The sequence below is a fragment of the Aulonocara stuartgranti genome (assembly GCF_965226115.1).
Source record: "Aulonocara stuartgranti genome assembly, chromosome: 6".
In the NCBI taxonomy this organism is placed as follows: Eukaryota; Metazoa; Chordata; class Actinopteri; order Cichliformes; family Cichlidae; genus Aulonocara; species Aulonocara stuartgranti.
The window spans coordinates 537501-553433 of record NC_138944.1 but is presented as its reverse complement, the minus strand read 5'-3'; the positions used below and the strand labels follow the sequence as shown (position 1 = coordinate 553433).

The window sequence follows — 15933 nt, the reverse complement described above, 5'->3', positions numbered from 1 at the left end:
CAAGGAAGCTGTCCCACTCAGACCCATAGTCAGGAGCATAAACTCAGCTACTTATAACATCTCGAAACACCTTGCTACCATCCTAGCACCTCTCGTGGGGAACACCCCACACCACATCAAGAACTCCACCGACTTCACCGACAAGGTCCAGAAACTTACCCTGGATCCAGATGAAACCATGGTGTCCTTTGATGTAATAATAATAATAATGGATTGGATTTATATAGCGCTTTTCAAGGCACCCAAAGCGCCTGGTTTTATGGGTTGTCGTTAGCAACAACGACGGTAAAACCATTGCATGTCCGCTTGTTTATTTTCCACATAAACCTTTCACAATAAAGCTCAAGATCCTGTTGAGACTTTTTTAAAATAAACAGAATCACGTGAAAAAGTATTATTGACGGATGAGAAGCAAAAAAAGAGCCGTTAGGTGCTAAAAAATAAAGCTTAGACTCAAACGTTAGAACAGGCTTTTCCCCGCAGCACGCCGTGTAATAAATACTCACAAAGAAAACGGCGCCGTTACAACTTATGTCTAAAAATGTATAGTTTCATGCATCGGTTAAAAACTCGACTCCAGCTACACGACGCCCAGCTGGAAACACTTCACCTACCCGAGATTCACAGAATTTACAGAAAATATAAATTTTTTTGTGATTTATATCGTTATCGGACGATAGATGTTTTATATCGGGATATGAGATTTTGGTCATATCGCACAGCCCTACAAGAAGTGGAATCCTTCACTGCGCACATTAACGCTGTGGATAAAAAAAGTTCACCAGGAAGACACAAAGGACGACTGTTTGCCTTTCCTGGACTGCGCTGTGCACATTGAAGAGAACGGCAAGTTTACCGGAAGCCCACACACACGGACCAGTACCTCCTCTTTGACTCCCATCACCCTCTGGAACACAAACTTGGAGTAATTAGGACCCTACACCACCGGGCAGAACATGTTCCCTCTAAGCCTGAAGGGAAAAAGAAGGAACACACACATGTAAAGGAAGCACTCAAAACCTGCGGCTATCCTAAATTCAAGGTTCAAGGTTCTTTATTTGTCACATGCATAGTTATATAAGTATAACACACAGTGAAATGTAGCCTGACACGCTCCTCGACATGTGCAAAAATTGGGGGGGGATATATATAGTATATACATTGGGTGAATGTGCAGTAGTAGCAGCAAGCAGGTGAATTCTGTACATTAATATGAATAGACATCTGACTATTTTACAGGATAGACAATATAAACATATTTAAAATTAAAGGAATTGAAATGTACATTGTGCCTTGGTTTAGTGTCTGGAAGAGTCCTGTCTCAGTCAATTATAGATGATGTGAGAGGGCGGGTGTGTGTGTTTAGGGCACGGATGGCTTGGGGATAGAAGCTCCAAACAGCCACTTCACAAGCGCATGGCACAACATAGAAGAGCCACCTCCACAGGACAAGACTCAGCAGTCCATCTGCATCTAAAGGTCAAAGGTCACTCTTTGAGGATGCCAATGTTCACATTTTGGACAGAGAGGACAGATGGTTTGAAAGAGGAGTGAAAGAAGCATCTATGTCCACAGAGGCGGGGTTTATGACACCAACTCTCTGCCATCTATAATCCAGTTTTGAGATCCTTCCCAGACGCCTTAACGCCCACTCACATCCTGGGCCATCTGACCTCAGGAATTCGCATGATAAGGTGGGGCCAGGTTTCACAATGAACACACCCGAAACTCTGGCTGATTGGGACCCACACCCAGTTTCACACCTTGGCTCAGGCGATTAGAGGATCATCAGGGGGTCCTTTTGTCCCTCTGTGGGGGGAAACTCCCACTAGGTTTATATCTGGGACTCTCCACCATTTGACCTTAGAACTGAAGAAGCTTCTCAGATGAAGGTGAAACGTCTTCAAGCAACTTAAAGAAGTCCAGACGCTTTTCTTTGTAAGCTCCTTTGACTACGATGACCTGGATGACTGAGAACCTCACAGACAATGTGGGATACTGTTTGTCCGTGATTTGAAGAGCCCAGCGCTGCTGGGCCCTCGGGACGCAGGGAAACTAACTCTGCAGGGGAGACCTACCTCTGCACTTGTGCAGGTGAAGCCAAAGGGAAGATTTGCTTCACCATATTTTCTAGTCTTTGGCTTGGAAGGAAGTTGGTTTGGAAACATATTTGGCGATGCTTCATCTCCTGCTTTGCGTTTGTGTGGGAACCCCGTCGAAACACCTGTCCATGATGCTAGCAGTGTCCAAGGGTTATTTTTTTGGGGGGGGTTTTCTTACCGCGCCCCCTGAACTTTGGGAAGATCTGGACTATTTGGGCGACCGTGGCTCAGGGGGTTGGGAATCGCATCTCTAACCGGAAGGTCGCCGGTTCGATCCCCGGGCTCTCTGTCCTGGTCGTTGTGTCCTTGGGCAAGACACTTTACCCTACCACCTACTGGTGTTGGCCAGAGGGGCCGATGGCGCGATATGGCAGCCTCGCTTCTGTCAGTCTGCCCCAGGGCAGCTGTGGCTACAACTGTAGCTGCCTCCACCAGTGTGTGAGAGTGAATGAATAGTGGCATTGTAAAGCGCTTTGGGTGCCTTGAAAAGCGCTATATAAATCCAATCCATTATTATTATTATTATTATTATTATTTGACGAACCACAGAGTGCTGTATGTTGAATTCTAGTGAAAATGTTTTCTTTTCAATCATTTACAAATTTTAAATGGCAGCACATAATCACACCTGTGGTCCTCAGGGCTCAAAAATGACCCCGTTTGCTTTGACTGTTTATAAAGCAACAAGTATAAAATATCATCCATCTCTGTGTTTCAAGGTTTTATTCAACTTTATTCCAACTCATTGCCTGACAGTTTTCTATATTTTGGCATGGTAGGAACACCAGGGCATGAGTCTGAGTGAAGGCAAACTTTCATGAGGACAAAGGCGTGTCCATATTTGACCCAAGTGCAGGAGGAAGCTCAGGTTTATTCCTCTGCACTGGTCCCATCATGGACAGCATTCTTTCTGCAGTTGCAGGCCAAGGGGCATATACAGTAAACAAGCTGTTACAGGTGATTGTTTTCTTTTGGAAACCTGCAATGTTAGGGACAACTCGCGTGTCCTGACTGCAGGCCAGACGGTTTGCCATCGTACACTAGCATGTACAGCTGGACCTGCATCACATGCTGCCCATGTTTTTATCTCATAGCTCCCTGGTTTACTTGGATGTTCTGTTGGACAGAGTCCTCTGAAGAGGACTTGGTGCTCATACAGTCACATCAGTACCAGGATCTTACATCACAGCAGGAGAAACACCCACTTGTTCCATACACCTCATGGGAGCACGTTTGGGTCATGAACGATGATCATCTATTGTGTCTTTATCATGAAATGATATCACTTTTGTGCTTCTATAATTAAATTAAATAATTAATCTTGTGTCAGCATGAAAACTTCTCTACCAGACTCAGGATGTCATAAACTGGCCGTAGCGACTCTACTGGATGCACGGCAGTAAGAATCAACACACCCACATATGCCTACAGCTGCATTCGGTCCATTTTTCTTCCTCTCTTGTTGTCCCTCCTTGTTCGTCATTGAGTTGGCTGTAGAGCAGGTCATCTGCTAATTGGATGGTTGTTGGTTCAATCTCTGTGTGCTCTAGTCTGGAGTTCTTACCAAGGTGTCCTTGGGCAAGTTACTGAACCCCAACTTGGTCTCTGATGCATCCATTGGCACGTGAACTTTGAAAAGCATAAAACAAGCAGAATACACTGTGTGTAATTCTTTCAGTGCTCGAGTAGAAAAGCAATCGCAGGAGTATGGGACCTGGCACATGTGCTTGGACTGTGGTAGACTGTCTTTCTCTCAGGCTCATGAGAGAGTCAGGCATTGTCTGTCACTGGGAAGTAGAGCAGGGCGATATGGCCAAAAATATTTATCACGATATACATTTGAAAATTTGCGATAACGATATAACTGACGATATAATTGACACGAGACAAAATACTTTACAACTCCACAACTTTATTAGTGCAAAAAAACCCATCAGTGTATTTTCACTTAAAGAAGCAGCTGTTTTATGTGCATTAAAGTTATATAAAAATGTAACAGTGCAAATTCCTCGCTGACAGTTTAACCAAAAGGTGTTTCCAGTGGAAACTGGCCGACACATCCTCAGCATAACCATGTATAATATCCACAAAACTTAAAAAGAGGTTAAACACACACAATACGGTAACATTATGTTGAAGCACAGTACGTATCGCTCCGCCTACGATAGCCGTAATGCTCCGACAATCCATCAAGCGGTGCGGCTTCGTAGCTCAGCAAAGTCGTACTAAAACATCTGACAGATTTATCCTAACACCGTGTACATAAAATCGTTTTGAGGTCATAAACAAGAACAGAATTCACAAGCCTCAAGTGCAGTGGAGGCTTGTGAACATACTTTCTGTGTATGTATTATTGTAGGGTCTACCTTACAGTATGAAGCACCTTGATGCTGTTGTAAAAATACAATTGAATGGAATGCAGAGCACCTGCCTCCTCATTGTGCTGCCTGTTGGTGTTGTTGTGGTTATGACCTTTGCTCGACCCCACACATCAGTGATCCAAGATCAAAGATGTTTGGTGTGTAAATGTGACCCTTTGCAACCCTTTGTAATTTGGGGACATGTTTGTCCCCGAGGACCACAGGTGTTATAAAATCTAATACAAAATCCATAAATAAATCAAATTACTTAAAACTTAGTCCAGTCATGCATAGCATAGTACTGAATAACTGTTACTGTCAGACCATTTGATGATTAAAAACCCCATTTTTGATAGCAAAATTTCTGTAGAGGACAGAAATGTCCGAAAGACAACACAAGGGTTAATTGGAGCTCACCTGTCCTTACCTGGGACCAGTTGTGGGACTTGATGGTGCAGATTTGTGGGTCTTACCTACTTCCTTTCCCTGTCCTGCAGCGGGAAAGCTGGTTCCTAAAGAGGAGGCGAAAGGGATTCACTGGATGACGTGGACCGGTGTTGTCGGGCCGGAGGTGAACGGCATCTGGGTCAAATACTCCAACGTCACCAACGTAAACTCCGTGGACGCCAACTACAGCAGCGCTGTGCTGGTGGCTGGCGATGACCTTGGCCTCGTCAAGCTCTTCAGGTTCCCCTGCCTGAAGAAAGGCGAGTGATGCAAGCCGATAACATTTTTACTGAGGATCCACAGAGTCCGGCTGAGTGGTGGACCTCTGAGGTCGTCCTAATTCTGAGTCTTAGTCATTAGACCCGGAGTTACAGGCGTGGGACAGAATAGATTTGATGAGGATGTTTCTGGAGTGATGTGCGTTCTTATTCTTGTGTTTCTAACATCACACAGGGGCCAAATTTAAGAAGTACATTGGTCACTCTGCCCATGTGACCAACGTTCGCTGGTCCAGCGATCTGCAGTGGGTCATCAGCACCGGTGGTGCCGACCACGCCGTCTTCCAGTGGAGGTTCCTGCCCGAAGGTGTGATGAACGGTGTTCTGGAGCCCCTCCTACAAGGTGACGCAGAGCTTTCCTTTAGTTGCAGATGATGACGGCGTGGACCTCCCAGAAACTTTTCAGCAGTTAAACTAAATCAACAAACTGAGCTTGACTCTTTTATCATCCTAAAGTCTTTGCAGGTCATAATGGTGCGTTCACACCGAACACGACAGAAGCGACCAGAGTTTCAGGTTTACGGTCAATGGAGGAGCGCGATGAAGCGCGACTGGGGTTCCCGCGAAACTTCAGAAGCAGATTGGTGTCGCAAAAACGCTTTTCTGCCTGATTCGCGCAAACAATTAGCGCGACTGATGCGATGGAAAACACGCGCTGCAGTTTGTGTTGCATTTTGTGCATTCGCACTTATCGCATCTACCACTCGAGTTGGAAAAATCTGAACTCCAATCAGGAGCCTGATGACGTGATGCTCTGACCTGGTTCAAAGGGGCAGGTCCAGCCAAAGCCCTTCATTCTTCATTCAATATGGAGGAAAGGCTCATCAACGCCGTAGCCTACCACCCGGAGCTGTATGACACCAGCTGCCTGTTTACAATGAATTAATGTAGGCAGTTAATTTGTGCATGTTGTCATATAGGAATATATGTTTTTGTTTATTAATAAACAGCACACCGTGGTCCCGCTCTTCATCCGTCACTGCCTCACGTTTTCGCAGGTTTTTTTATTGCACAGTACAACTTTCAACAATGCGCATTGCATTCTGCAGCCTGATTGACAAATCTCCTCCGTGTCGTGTCTCCTGCGCTTGTTTGGTTTTGATAACCATCACGTCCAATTACGCCGCTGCTCTGCTCTCCACAGTAAATAGAGAAGGGAGAACCTCTCTTCAAACGCTAGATCGACAGCTGCCATCTTGCAAACATACCATCTGGCATTACTTCCGCCCACATTTCCGCTTCCCTATTGCATATTAAGTGCGACCAGTTTGCTTTGGACACGCTTCGAGGTGCGAATGTGCACGCGACCAGCCAGGGGCGTCTGGCGCTTTTTGGTCGCTTCTATCGCGTTCGGTGTGAACGCACCGTAAGAATCAGGTCTCCAAATCCAGTCTCCTCCTGCAGCTGCAGATTATTCATAATGATCCAAATCACTGTTCTTGTCCCGCCTCGCACCTTCTCCATTTGAAAACTCGAGCTAACTTATTGCCACACATGACAAAAGTACAGAATGCCCTGTAAAAACAGAGTGAAGAAGAAACACCCAGTGCATCATGGGAATCCCCGGCAGCCTACGTCTATTGCAGCATAACTAAGGGAGGATGCAGGGTCACCTGGTCCAGCCCTAACTATATGCTTTAGAAAAAAGGAAAGTTTGAAGCCTAATCTTGAAAGTAGAGATAGTGTCTGTCTCCTGAATCCAAACTGGAAGCTGGTTCCACAGAAGAGGGGCCTGAAAACTGAAGGCTCTGCCTCCCATTCTACTTTTAAATACTCTAGGAACAACAAGTAGGCCTGCAGAGCGAGAGCGAAGTGCTCTAATAGGGTGATATGGTACTACAAGGTCATTAAGATAAGATGGGGCCTGATTATTTAAGACCTTGTATGTGAGGAGCAGGATTTTGAATTCTGGATTTAACAGGAAGCCAAAACAGGAGAAATCTGCTCTCTTTCTAGTCCCTGTCAGGACTCTTGCTGCAGCATTTTGGATCAGCTGAAGGCTTTTCAGGGAGTTTTTAGGACTTCCTGATAATAATGAATTACAGTCGTCCAGCCTGGAAGTAATAAATGCATGAACTAGTTTTTCAGCGTCACCTCTGCTTATCGCTGACTCATATTTTTCACCCGTGCCGTGTCTTCAGAGGGTTACGCCGACTCCAACAGCGGCGAGTCGGACTCAGACGTGTCAGATGTGCCGGAGCTCGACTCGGACATCGAACAGGAAGCTCAGACCAGCTACGAACGTCAGGTGACTGGGACACAAACGCTCCCACCTGCAGTCAAAAAGCCGTCTGACTCACCTGTCTCTGTCTGCAGGTGTATAAGGAGGACCTGCCACAACTCAAGAAGAAGCTGATTGGTTCCCTGAAGCGGCAGAAAGCTCCAGAGGAGGGGCTTCGTCTGCAGTTTGTTCACGGGTAAACTATCCACATCAGACATGGATCTGGTCTCGTGAGTAAATAATGTAAATAAACCTCCGTTTGTGCTGCTTCCTGTTTGCTGCAGGTACCGGGGCTTCGACTGCCGTAACAACCTGTTCTACAGTCAGGCGGGAGAGGTGGTGTACCATGTGGCCGCCGTCGCTGTCGTCTACAACCGGCTGCAGCACAGCCAGAGGTTTTACCTCGGGCACGACGATGACATCCTCAGCCTCGCCGTCCACCCGCTCAAAGACTACGTGGCCTCGGCACAGGTATGCCCGGCCGATCGCAGCATGTCGCGTTTCCGAGACGGTTTCTGATTGGCTGTTCCTGTGTACAGGTGGGCAGAGACCCGGCCATACATGTGTGGGACATCCAGACCCTGAAGTGTCTGTCGCTGCTCAAAGGACACCACAGCAGGGGCGTGTGTGCTCTGGAGTTCACAGGTAAGCTGACTGCACGCCGTGCCATCGGGCATCAATATTTCTATCCCTAAGCCCTCACCTGTTATCGCTAACTCAGCGGGTTAGCTCAAGTAGAAACAGCTGTTGTTCCCAATCCTTCCTTCACACTGCTTTCTGACGTAACTCCTCTCTTGGTACTTCTCAGCTGATGGGAAGAGTTTGATCTCAGTGGGATTCGATGAATTTCACTCCATCATCATCTGGGACTGGAAGAAAGGAGAGAGACTAGCCAAGGCCAGGTAAACACACCTGGATTAAGTCAGCTAGTCCTGCCGTAAGATGGTCGTGCTTTTGTAAGCTCACAGTTTCTCGCAGTGGTTGCCGAGTGTTAGGGAAAATATTCTAAAACACTTCTTCAGTAAAGACTCAGAGAAGAGAAACACACAGAGTTCTTGCTAGCAAGGGCAGCTCCCTACTGAGAGACTCCGGTGAGGAGCTGACCTGGTCTTTATTTTATACTCCATTGAACGTGTGTGTGTGTGTGTGTGTGTGTGTGTGTGTGTGTGTGTGTGTGTGTGTGTGTGTGTGTGTGTGTCCTGCTGATCAAAGGGTCATAAAAGGCACATCCTTGGTCAGGAAGAGGGTAGACCTCCCTCACCCTAGATAACATTGGTGAGGAAGTCAAGCAGTTAAAGCACTTAGACTAAAACAGACGTAACTACACTGAACAAAAATATAAACGCAACACCTTTGTTACTGCTCCCATTCCCCATGGGATGGACGTAGAGACCTAAAATTCATTCCAGATACACAATATAACCATCCCTCCCAAACAGTGGTCACAAATCAGTCCAAATGTGTGGTAGTGGGCACATCTGCTATATTGAGATAATCCATCCCACCTCACAGGTGTGCCACATCAGGATGCTGATCTGACATCATGAGTAGTGCACAGGTGTACCTCAGACTGCCCACAACAAAAGGCCACCCTGGAATGTGCAGTTTTGTCTCACAGCAAAATGCCACAGATGCCACAAGCAATGAGGGAGCGTGCAATTGGCATGCTGACAGCAGGAATGTCAACCAGATCTGTCGCCCGTGCATTGAATGTTCATTTCTCAACCATAAGCCGTCTCCACAGGCGTTTCAGAGAATATGGCAGCACATCCAACCGGCCTCACAACCGCAGACCTCGTGTAACCACACCAGCCCAGGACCTCCACATCCAGCAGGTTCACCTCCAAGATCGTCTGAGACCAGCCACCCAGACAGCTGCTGGAACAATTGGTTTGCACAACCAAACAATTTCTGCACAAACTGTCAGAAACCGTCTCAGGGACGCTCAACTGCATGCCCGTCGTCCTCATCGGGGTCTTGACCTGACTCCAGCTCGTCGCCGTAACAGACTTGTGTGGGCAAATGCTCACATTCGATGGCGTCTGGCACGTTGGAGAGGTGTGCGCTTCACGGATGAATCATGGTTCACATTGTTCAGGGCAGATGGCAGCTGAGAATGTCCCAGTTCTTGCATGGCCAGCATACTCACCGGACATGTCACCCATTGAGCATGTTCGGGATGTGCTTGACCGGCGTATACGACAGCGTGTACCAGTTCCCACGAATATCCAACAACCTCGCACAGCCATTGAAGTGGAGTGGACCAACATTCCACAGGCCACAATTGACAATCTGATAGACTCCATGCGACGATGTGTTGCACTGCATGAGGCAAATGGTGGTCACACCAGATACTGACCGGTTCTGGGTCCCCAGACCCCCAATAGCGCAAAAAACTGCACATTCCAGGGTGGCCTTTTGTTGTGGGCAGTCTGAGGTACACCTGTGCACTACTCATGATGTCAGATCAGCATCCTGATGTGGCACACCTGTGAGGTGGGATGGATTATCTCAATATAGCAGATGTGCCCACTACCACACATTTGGACTGATTTGTGACCACTGTTTGGGAGGGATGGTTATATTGTGTATCTGGAATGAATTTTAGGTCTCTACGTCCATCCCATGAGGAATGGGAGCAGTAACAAATGTGTTGCGTTTATATTTTTGTTCAGTGTACGTTAATCCTACCATAAAACAATAAGAGAAGGTATGACCTCTCTCGTGCTCCCAGGATGTGGGTGTGCATTCTAGTGTGGAATACACACCAAGCCTTTGCAGCCTGTTAAAGATCACACACAATTGATTATATGCCTCTAAGTATACATGGTTGAATATTTCCTAATACAAATAACTACATGCAGTATTCTACCATATGCAAACTTATATCACTAAAAGATTATACTGACTACTAAATACAATTTTCCATTAACACCGAGGGAAATGTTTGTGTCTCGTTTCACGTGTTTGAGCCGATTGGCTGAAAGCTTATGTGTCTGCAGGGGTCATAAAGACAAGATCTTCATGGTGAAGAGCAATCCTTTCAGGATGGACAAACTGGTGACCGTGGGCATGAAACACATCAAGTTCTGGCAACATTCAGGTAGGCATCGTTTCCTCTTTACCTGGAACTCACCTGACACGCTCAGCTCAACGAGGTAGGAGGGGTCACATGGGGCTGTCCCACATGTAGGGCTGCCACGATTACGTCGACTATCAAAATCATCGATGACTAATTTAATAGTCGACGCGTCATTTGAAGCTTTGTAAGATCCCAAAAGATGCAGGAATAAGTTGTAGGATTTAAGAGTGTAATAACGGACTGAAACAGAAGATGGCAGCACTGCATGCCAGCTGCCATTAAACCCCGAAGAAGAAGAAGAAGCTGTGTCCCAGAATTCATAGCGCAGCCCAGCTCAGTTTCCAACAATGGCGGCAGCGAGTTAGTTTTGTCACTGTCACTACCCGATCCGTACCGGAAACCCGATGGGTACCCCGCATGCGCGAAAGGTTTCTACTTCCGGTCGTAGCATTTTACGATAGTTATGGGTCAGAGTATCTGTTAAGATGTTAAGAATAACAAGTATATCTTAAAATGTTTGCAATAATGAAGCATTTCAATATAATGTAGACAAAAACGAAAAATAAGAAGAAAGTTACGGATCAGGACTCCCCGATCCTTACTGCGCATGTGTAAAGTCTGACCGTACAAATCAGGACTCTCCGATCCTTACTGCGCATGTGTAAAGTCTGACCGTACAAATCGGGTCTACCCGATCCGTACTGCGCATGTGCAGATGTTTTCTTCTTCTTCTGTTCGTTTAATGGCAGTTTACTCCCCAGTGTACGAGGATACCGCCACCTGCTGACCGAGCGAATAAACCCTATTATAAACTGAATTAGCGTCATTACAAACGTGTGTTAAATCTGATTTAGCGATAGTCGAGTGTGTTTATGCTCGTCTGTGAGGAGAGGATTGCTGGAATAGTGATGATGATGTGCGCTATCACTGTCAATTGTCAGTAAACACTTAATCTGGCTGATGAATCTACACGTGAGATATTACAAAGTCTGTGTTATTAACTCTGTAATTAGGCGCCATTCTTCTTATTTTACGGCGCTGTTGTTCAGTCGGGGGACGCTCTCTGTTGAGGAGAAAAGCATGAATTTCTTTGTATACGGATTATCCATTGTTTAAATGTCCCGGGCAGTCGAAAAGGAGGCAGAGCTGTTGAGAAATGCTAGGAGCTAACTGGGCGCTAACCGTATCATTCAAATATATTGAATGTCGCAATGTTGGCAAAGAGAGGAAGTGACGTAAGATTTGCGCATGCAGGGTACCGATCGGGTTTCTGGTACGGATCGGGTAGTGACAAGCACAGCCCAGCTCAGTTTCCAACAATGGCGGCAGCGAGTTTTTTTTTTTAAATTTATTAATTTTTTTAATTAGTAATATAAACATACAAACAAAATGCACCATATATTACAGATTCAGAAAATAGACATTTCTTACATATTAGCAACTTTCATATATAGTGAAAATAAAATATAAAGATGGGGTCACATAAATTAACAGATTATTAACTCACTAAATCAAAATCTTCCATAAAGGAAACAAAAAAAGCAGCCTTTTTCTTTTTAACTAAAGTCAAAGATTTAACCAACAGGTTTAAGTCGTTTTTCCAGTGAGCCAGTGTTGGTTTAATCTTAAAAAAGCGACATTTATGTATAAAATGCTTGCACAAGATTAATAACACATTAACACCATAATTAGCTTTCTTTTCTTTCAAAAACACTCCAAACATTATCATATTTAAGGGGCGGCAGCGAGTTAGTTTTGTCACTACCCGATCCGTACCAGAAACCCGATCGGTACCCCGCATGCGCAAATCTTACGTCACTTCCTCTCTTTGCCAACATTGCGACATTCAATATATTTGAATGATACGGTTAGCGCCCAGTTAGCTCCTAGCATTTCTCAACAGCTCTGCCTCCTTTTCGACTGCCCGGGACATTTAAACAATGGATAATCCGTATACAAAGAAATTCATGCTTTTCTCCTCAACAGAGAGCGTCCCCCGATTGAGCAACAGCGCCGTAAAATAAGAAGAATGGCGCCTAATTACAGAGTTAATAATGCAGACTTTGTAATATCTCACGTGTAGATTCATCAGCCAGATGAAGTGTTTACTGACAATTGACAGTGATAGCGCACATCATCATCACTATTCCAACAATCCTCTCCTCACAGACGAGCATAAACACACTCGACTATCACTAAATCAGATTTAACACACGTTTGTAATGACGCTAATTCAGTTTATAATAGGGTTTATTCGCTCGGTCAGCAGGTGGTGGTATCCTCGTACACTGGGGAGTAAACTGCCATTAAACAAACAGAAGAAGAAGAAAGCATCCGCACATGCGCGGTACGGATCGGGTAGACCCGATTTGTATGGTCAGACTTTACACATGCGCAGTAAGGATCGGAGAGTCCTGATCCGTAACTTTTTTATTTTTCGTTTTTGTCTACATTATATTGAAATGTTTCATTATTGCAAACATTTTAAGATATACTTGTTATTCTTAACATCTTAACAGATACTCTGACCCATAACTATCGTAAAACGCTACGACCGGAAGTAGAAACCTTTCGCGCATGCGGGGTACCGATCGGGTTTCCGGTACGGATCGGGTAGTGACAAGTTTTAATGTTACTCTTATTATTCTTTCTGGGTCACAAAATAAACGTTTAACATATTTTCAGGCGAGAATGTAGCTGTGTAAACCTCAAATATCTGCTCAGTTTATCAGGACACCACATATTTTCAAAAGCGCTCCGACGTTTTCGGAGACGTCTGTTACCCACTAGCTCGTTAGCTAGCCGGGGGCTAGGCTAACTAGAGCCGTGAGAACACCGGACTCCCCGCAAATCGTTTTCAAACCCACCGCTGTCTTTCGCTACTCAGGTTAAACATGATATATGAGTCACTTAGATAACTTAAACATGTTATTATTTGGCTTTTTTCAGTGTTTTATTTGTTCCTGAGTAAATCTGTTTGGCTGAGATTAAAGTTTTTACACAGCTGAATAAACATCAAGCAGACAGCTGATTATCAGAAGTGTGAGATGCTGGAGAATTTACTCCGGTGTCCTGTTATATTTTAGATAGCAAGGAGTTTATTAATCTTCACCGAAACAATCTGCAAATTTAATTAAAATTTAATAAACTATCATCTTGTCTTTATTTTTAGTTAGCACAGACCTTAAACACTTAAAGCTGTAAGCTAATGATAGTTATATAAGAGCAGATGCTGCTGGTGCAATAAGCTGTATGTTCAATGGATGATGATCTGATTAGTCGACTAATCGCAAAAATAATCGGTGACTAGTCGACTATCAGAATAATCGTTTGTGGCAGCCCTACCCACATGTGGTGGTTTTATTCACGCTCTGATAAAACGTGAACTTTAAAACGTTTCTTTTTAAATGGATGCTTGTAAACATCCGTTCCCGTCCCGCAGGCGGCGGTCTGACCTTCAAACGCGGGATTTTCGGGAACCTGGGGAAACAGGAGACGATGATGTCGGCGTGTTACGGTCGATCCGAGGACCTCGTTTTCTCCGGAGCCACGAACGGAGACGTTTACATCTGGAGAGACACGATGCTTATCAAGACCATCAAAGCCCACGACGGCCCCGTGTTCGCCATGTGCTCCCTGGACAAGGTGACGCTTCATCCTTTGTTATCTAAAGTGGAGGAGGGTTGAGTCTGTAGCAGGGTGGAGTAATACGAGCATGGACAAAAACGATCTTTTACATGATTGATTGATGATTGAAGATGATTGTCAAGAAGTGGCTGCAGGCAGCAGAGGACGCAAAGGCAGGACGCAACTCAAAACACAGCTTTATGCTGCAGGAGATACAGAACTAAACTAAACACACAGGAGGGAACTCAGCCGAAGGTGATCTAAGTAATGAGGCAGGGAAACATGACACACGTCACACAGGAGACTATCAAAGTAAAACCGGAAGCACTCGCACCACATGGCACATGACAGGGGAGAACGCTCAGGGAAATGAGCTAACGAGGGGGGGGGGCAGTTAAGGTGGTCGAGACACAGAGAGAGCGCGAGAGGGGAGACATGACAGGCTGGGGAGGAGAAACGTGAGGAGGAGGACAAGGGAACAGGAAAGGGAAAGAAGACACAGACACACCAAACTCATGAACCGAGAACATGAATACAAAGTAACACAAGAACTCAAAAACACTGGTGACCCGGAAGCATGACAACGATCCTTTCAAAATAAAATCATAACCACAGACTTGTTTGCATTTCTGCTTCCTGTGTCCAGGGTTTTGTGACGGGGGGGAAAGACGGCATCGTGGAGCTTTGGGACGACATGTTTGAGAGATGTTTGAAAACGTACGCCATCAAGCGGGCCGTCCTGTCTCCGTCCTCTAAAGGTAGGGGACGCCAGCATCGGGGTGTTTTTGAACGGCGCGAGCGCCTGAAGGTGATCGGTCGTGTTTTCTGAGCAGGGCTGCTGCTGGAGGACAACCCGTCCATCAGAGCCATCACGCTGGGCCACGGTCACATCCTGCTGGGAACCAAGAACGGAGAGATCCTGGAGATCGATAAGAGCGGCCCCATGACGCTGCTGGTGCAGGTAAGTTAACTTCACCAATCTGTCACGGGCTCTCCTGCTCCGCCCCCACCTCACTGAGATTGAATCGCTACAGTGCACTGACACAGTCACCTGTACACCTCACACCTGTGTGTGCCAGGGTCACATGGAGGGCGAGGTGTGGGGTTTGGCGGCACACCCTCTACTTCCTGTCTGTGCCACCGTCAGTGACGACAAAACTCTGAGGATCTGGGAGCTGTCAGCCAATCACCGCATGGTGGCTGTCCGCAAGCTCAAGAAAGGTGAGACGAGCAAATGTGAAACCTTGGCGTGCTCTCTTTCTTACCTGTGCTGTGTTTCCTGTCAGGTGGGCGGTGCTGTGCCTTCTCTCCGGACGGGAAAGCTCTGGCGGTCGGCCTAAATGATGGCAGCTTCCTGGTGGTGAACGCTGACACGCTGGAAGACATGGTGACGTTTCACCATCGCAGAGAGCTCATCTCAGACATCCGCTTCTCCCAAGGTACCTGAACTCAGCGCACAGGTGTGGCACAGGATGAAGGTCACCGGTGGGTCGCTGATGAGTCAGGTGTGTGTTTCAGATGCGGGGAAGTACCTGGCTGTGGCCTCGCACGACTCTTTTGTGGACATCTACAACGTCCTGACCAGCAAGAGAGTCGGCATCTGCAAAGGAGCCAGAAGCTACGTCACTCACATCGACTGGGACTCCAGAGGTGAGACTCACCTGTGCTGCGGTCACTGGCGCCACCTTCAGGACACACTTTCCACTAATAGCAGGCTGCAGCTTTACATGACGGTGAGGTGGTGTCAGACTCTCATGTGCTACCTCTACAGGTAAGCTGCTGCAGGTGAACACCGGAGCCAAAGAGCAGCTATTCT

At 46.2% G+C, this 15933-nt stretch overlaps 1 protein-coding gene across 3 annotated transcripts in view; it reads left to right on the top strand.

Moving 5' to 3' along the window:
- LOC309708267 (echinoderm microtubule-associated protein-like 6) overlaps positions 1-15933 on the top strand; it is a 41124-nt gene that overhangs the window by 11653 nt on the left and 13538 nt on the right. For all 3 annotated transcript variants that reach the window (XM_082536125.1, XM_082536124.1, XM_082536123.1), the window contains exons 11-25: positions 4960-5169; positions 5363-5530; positions 7329-7435; positions 7504-7604; positions 7693-7879; positions 7948-8053; positions 8217-8310; positions 10411-10511; positions 13933-14135; positions 14764-14875; positions 14951-15078; positions 15197-15338; positions 15404-15556; positions 15636-15767; positions 15889-15933. The exon at positions 15889-15933 is cut by the window's right edge and continues 44 nt beyond it. In XM_082536125.1, the coding sequence (XP_082392251.1) occupies positions 4960-5169; positions 5363-5530; positions 7329-7435; positions 7504-7604; positions 7693-7879; positions 7948-8053; positions 8217-8310; positions 10411-10511; positions 13933-14135; positions 14764-14875; positions 14951-15078; positions 15197-15338; positions 15404-15556; positions 15636-15767; positions 15889-15933 (1989 nt within the window). The remainder of the gene's footprint in view (positions 1-4959; positions 5170-5362; positions 5531-7328; positions 7436-7503; positions 7605-7692; positions 7880-7947; positions 8054-8216; positions 8311-10410; positions 10512-13932; positions 14136-14763; positions 14876-14950; positions 15079-15196; positions 15339-15403; positions 15557-15635; positions 15768-15888) is intronic.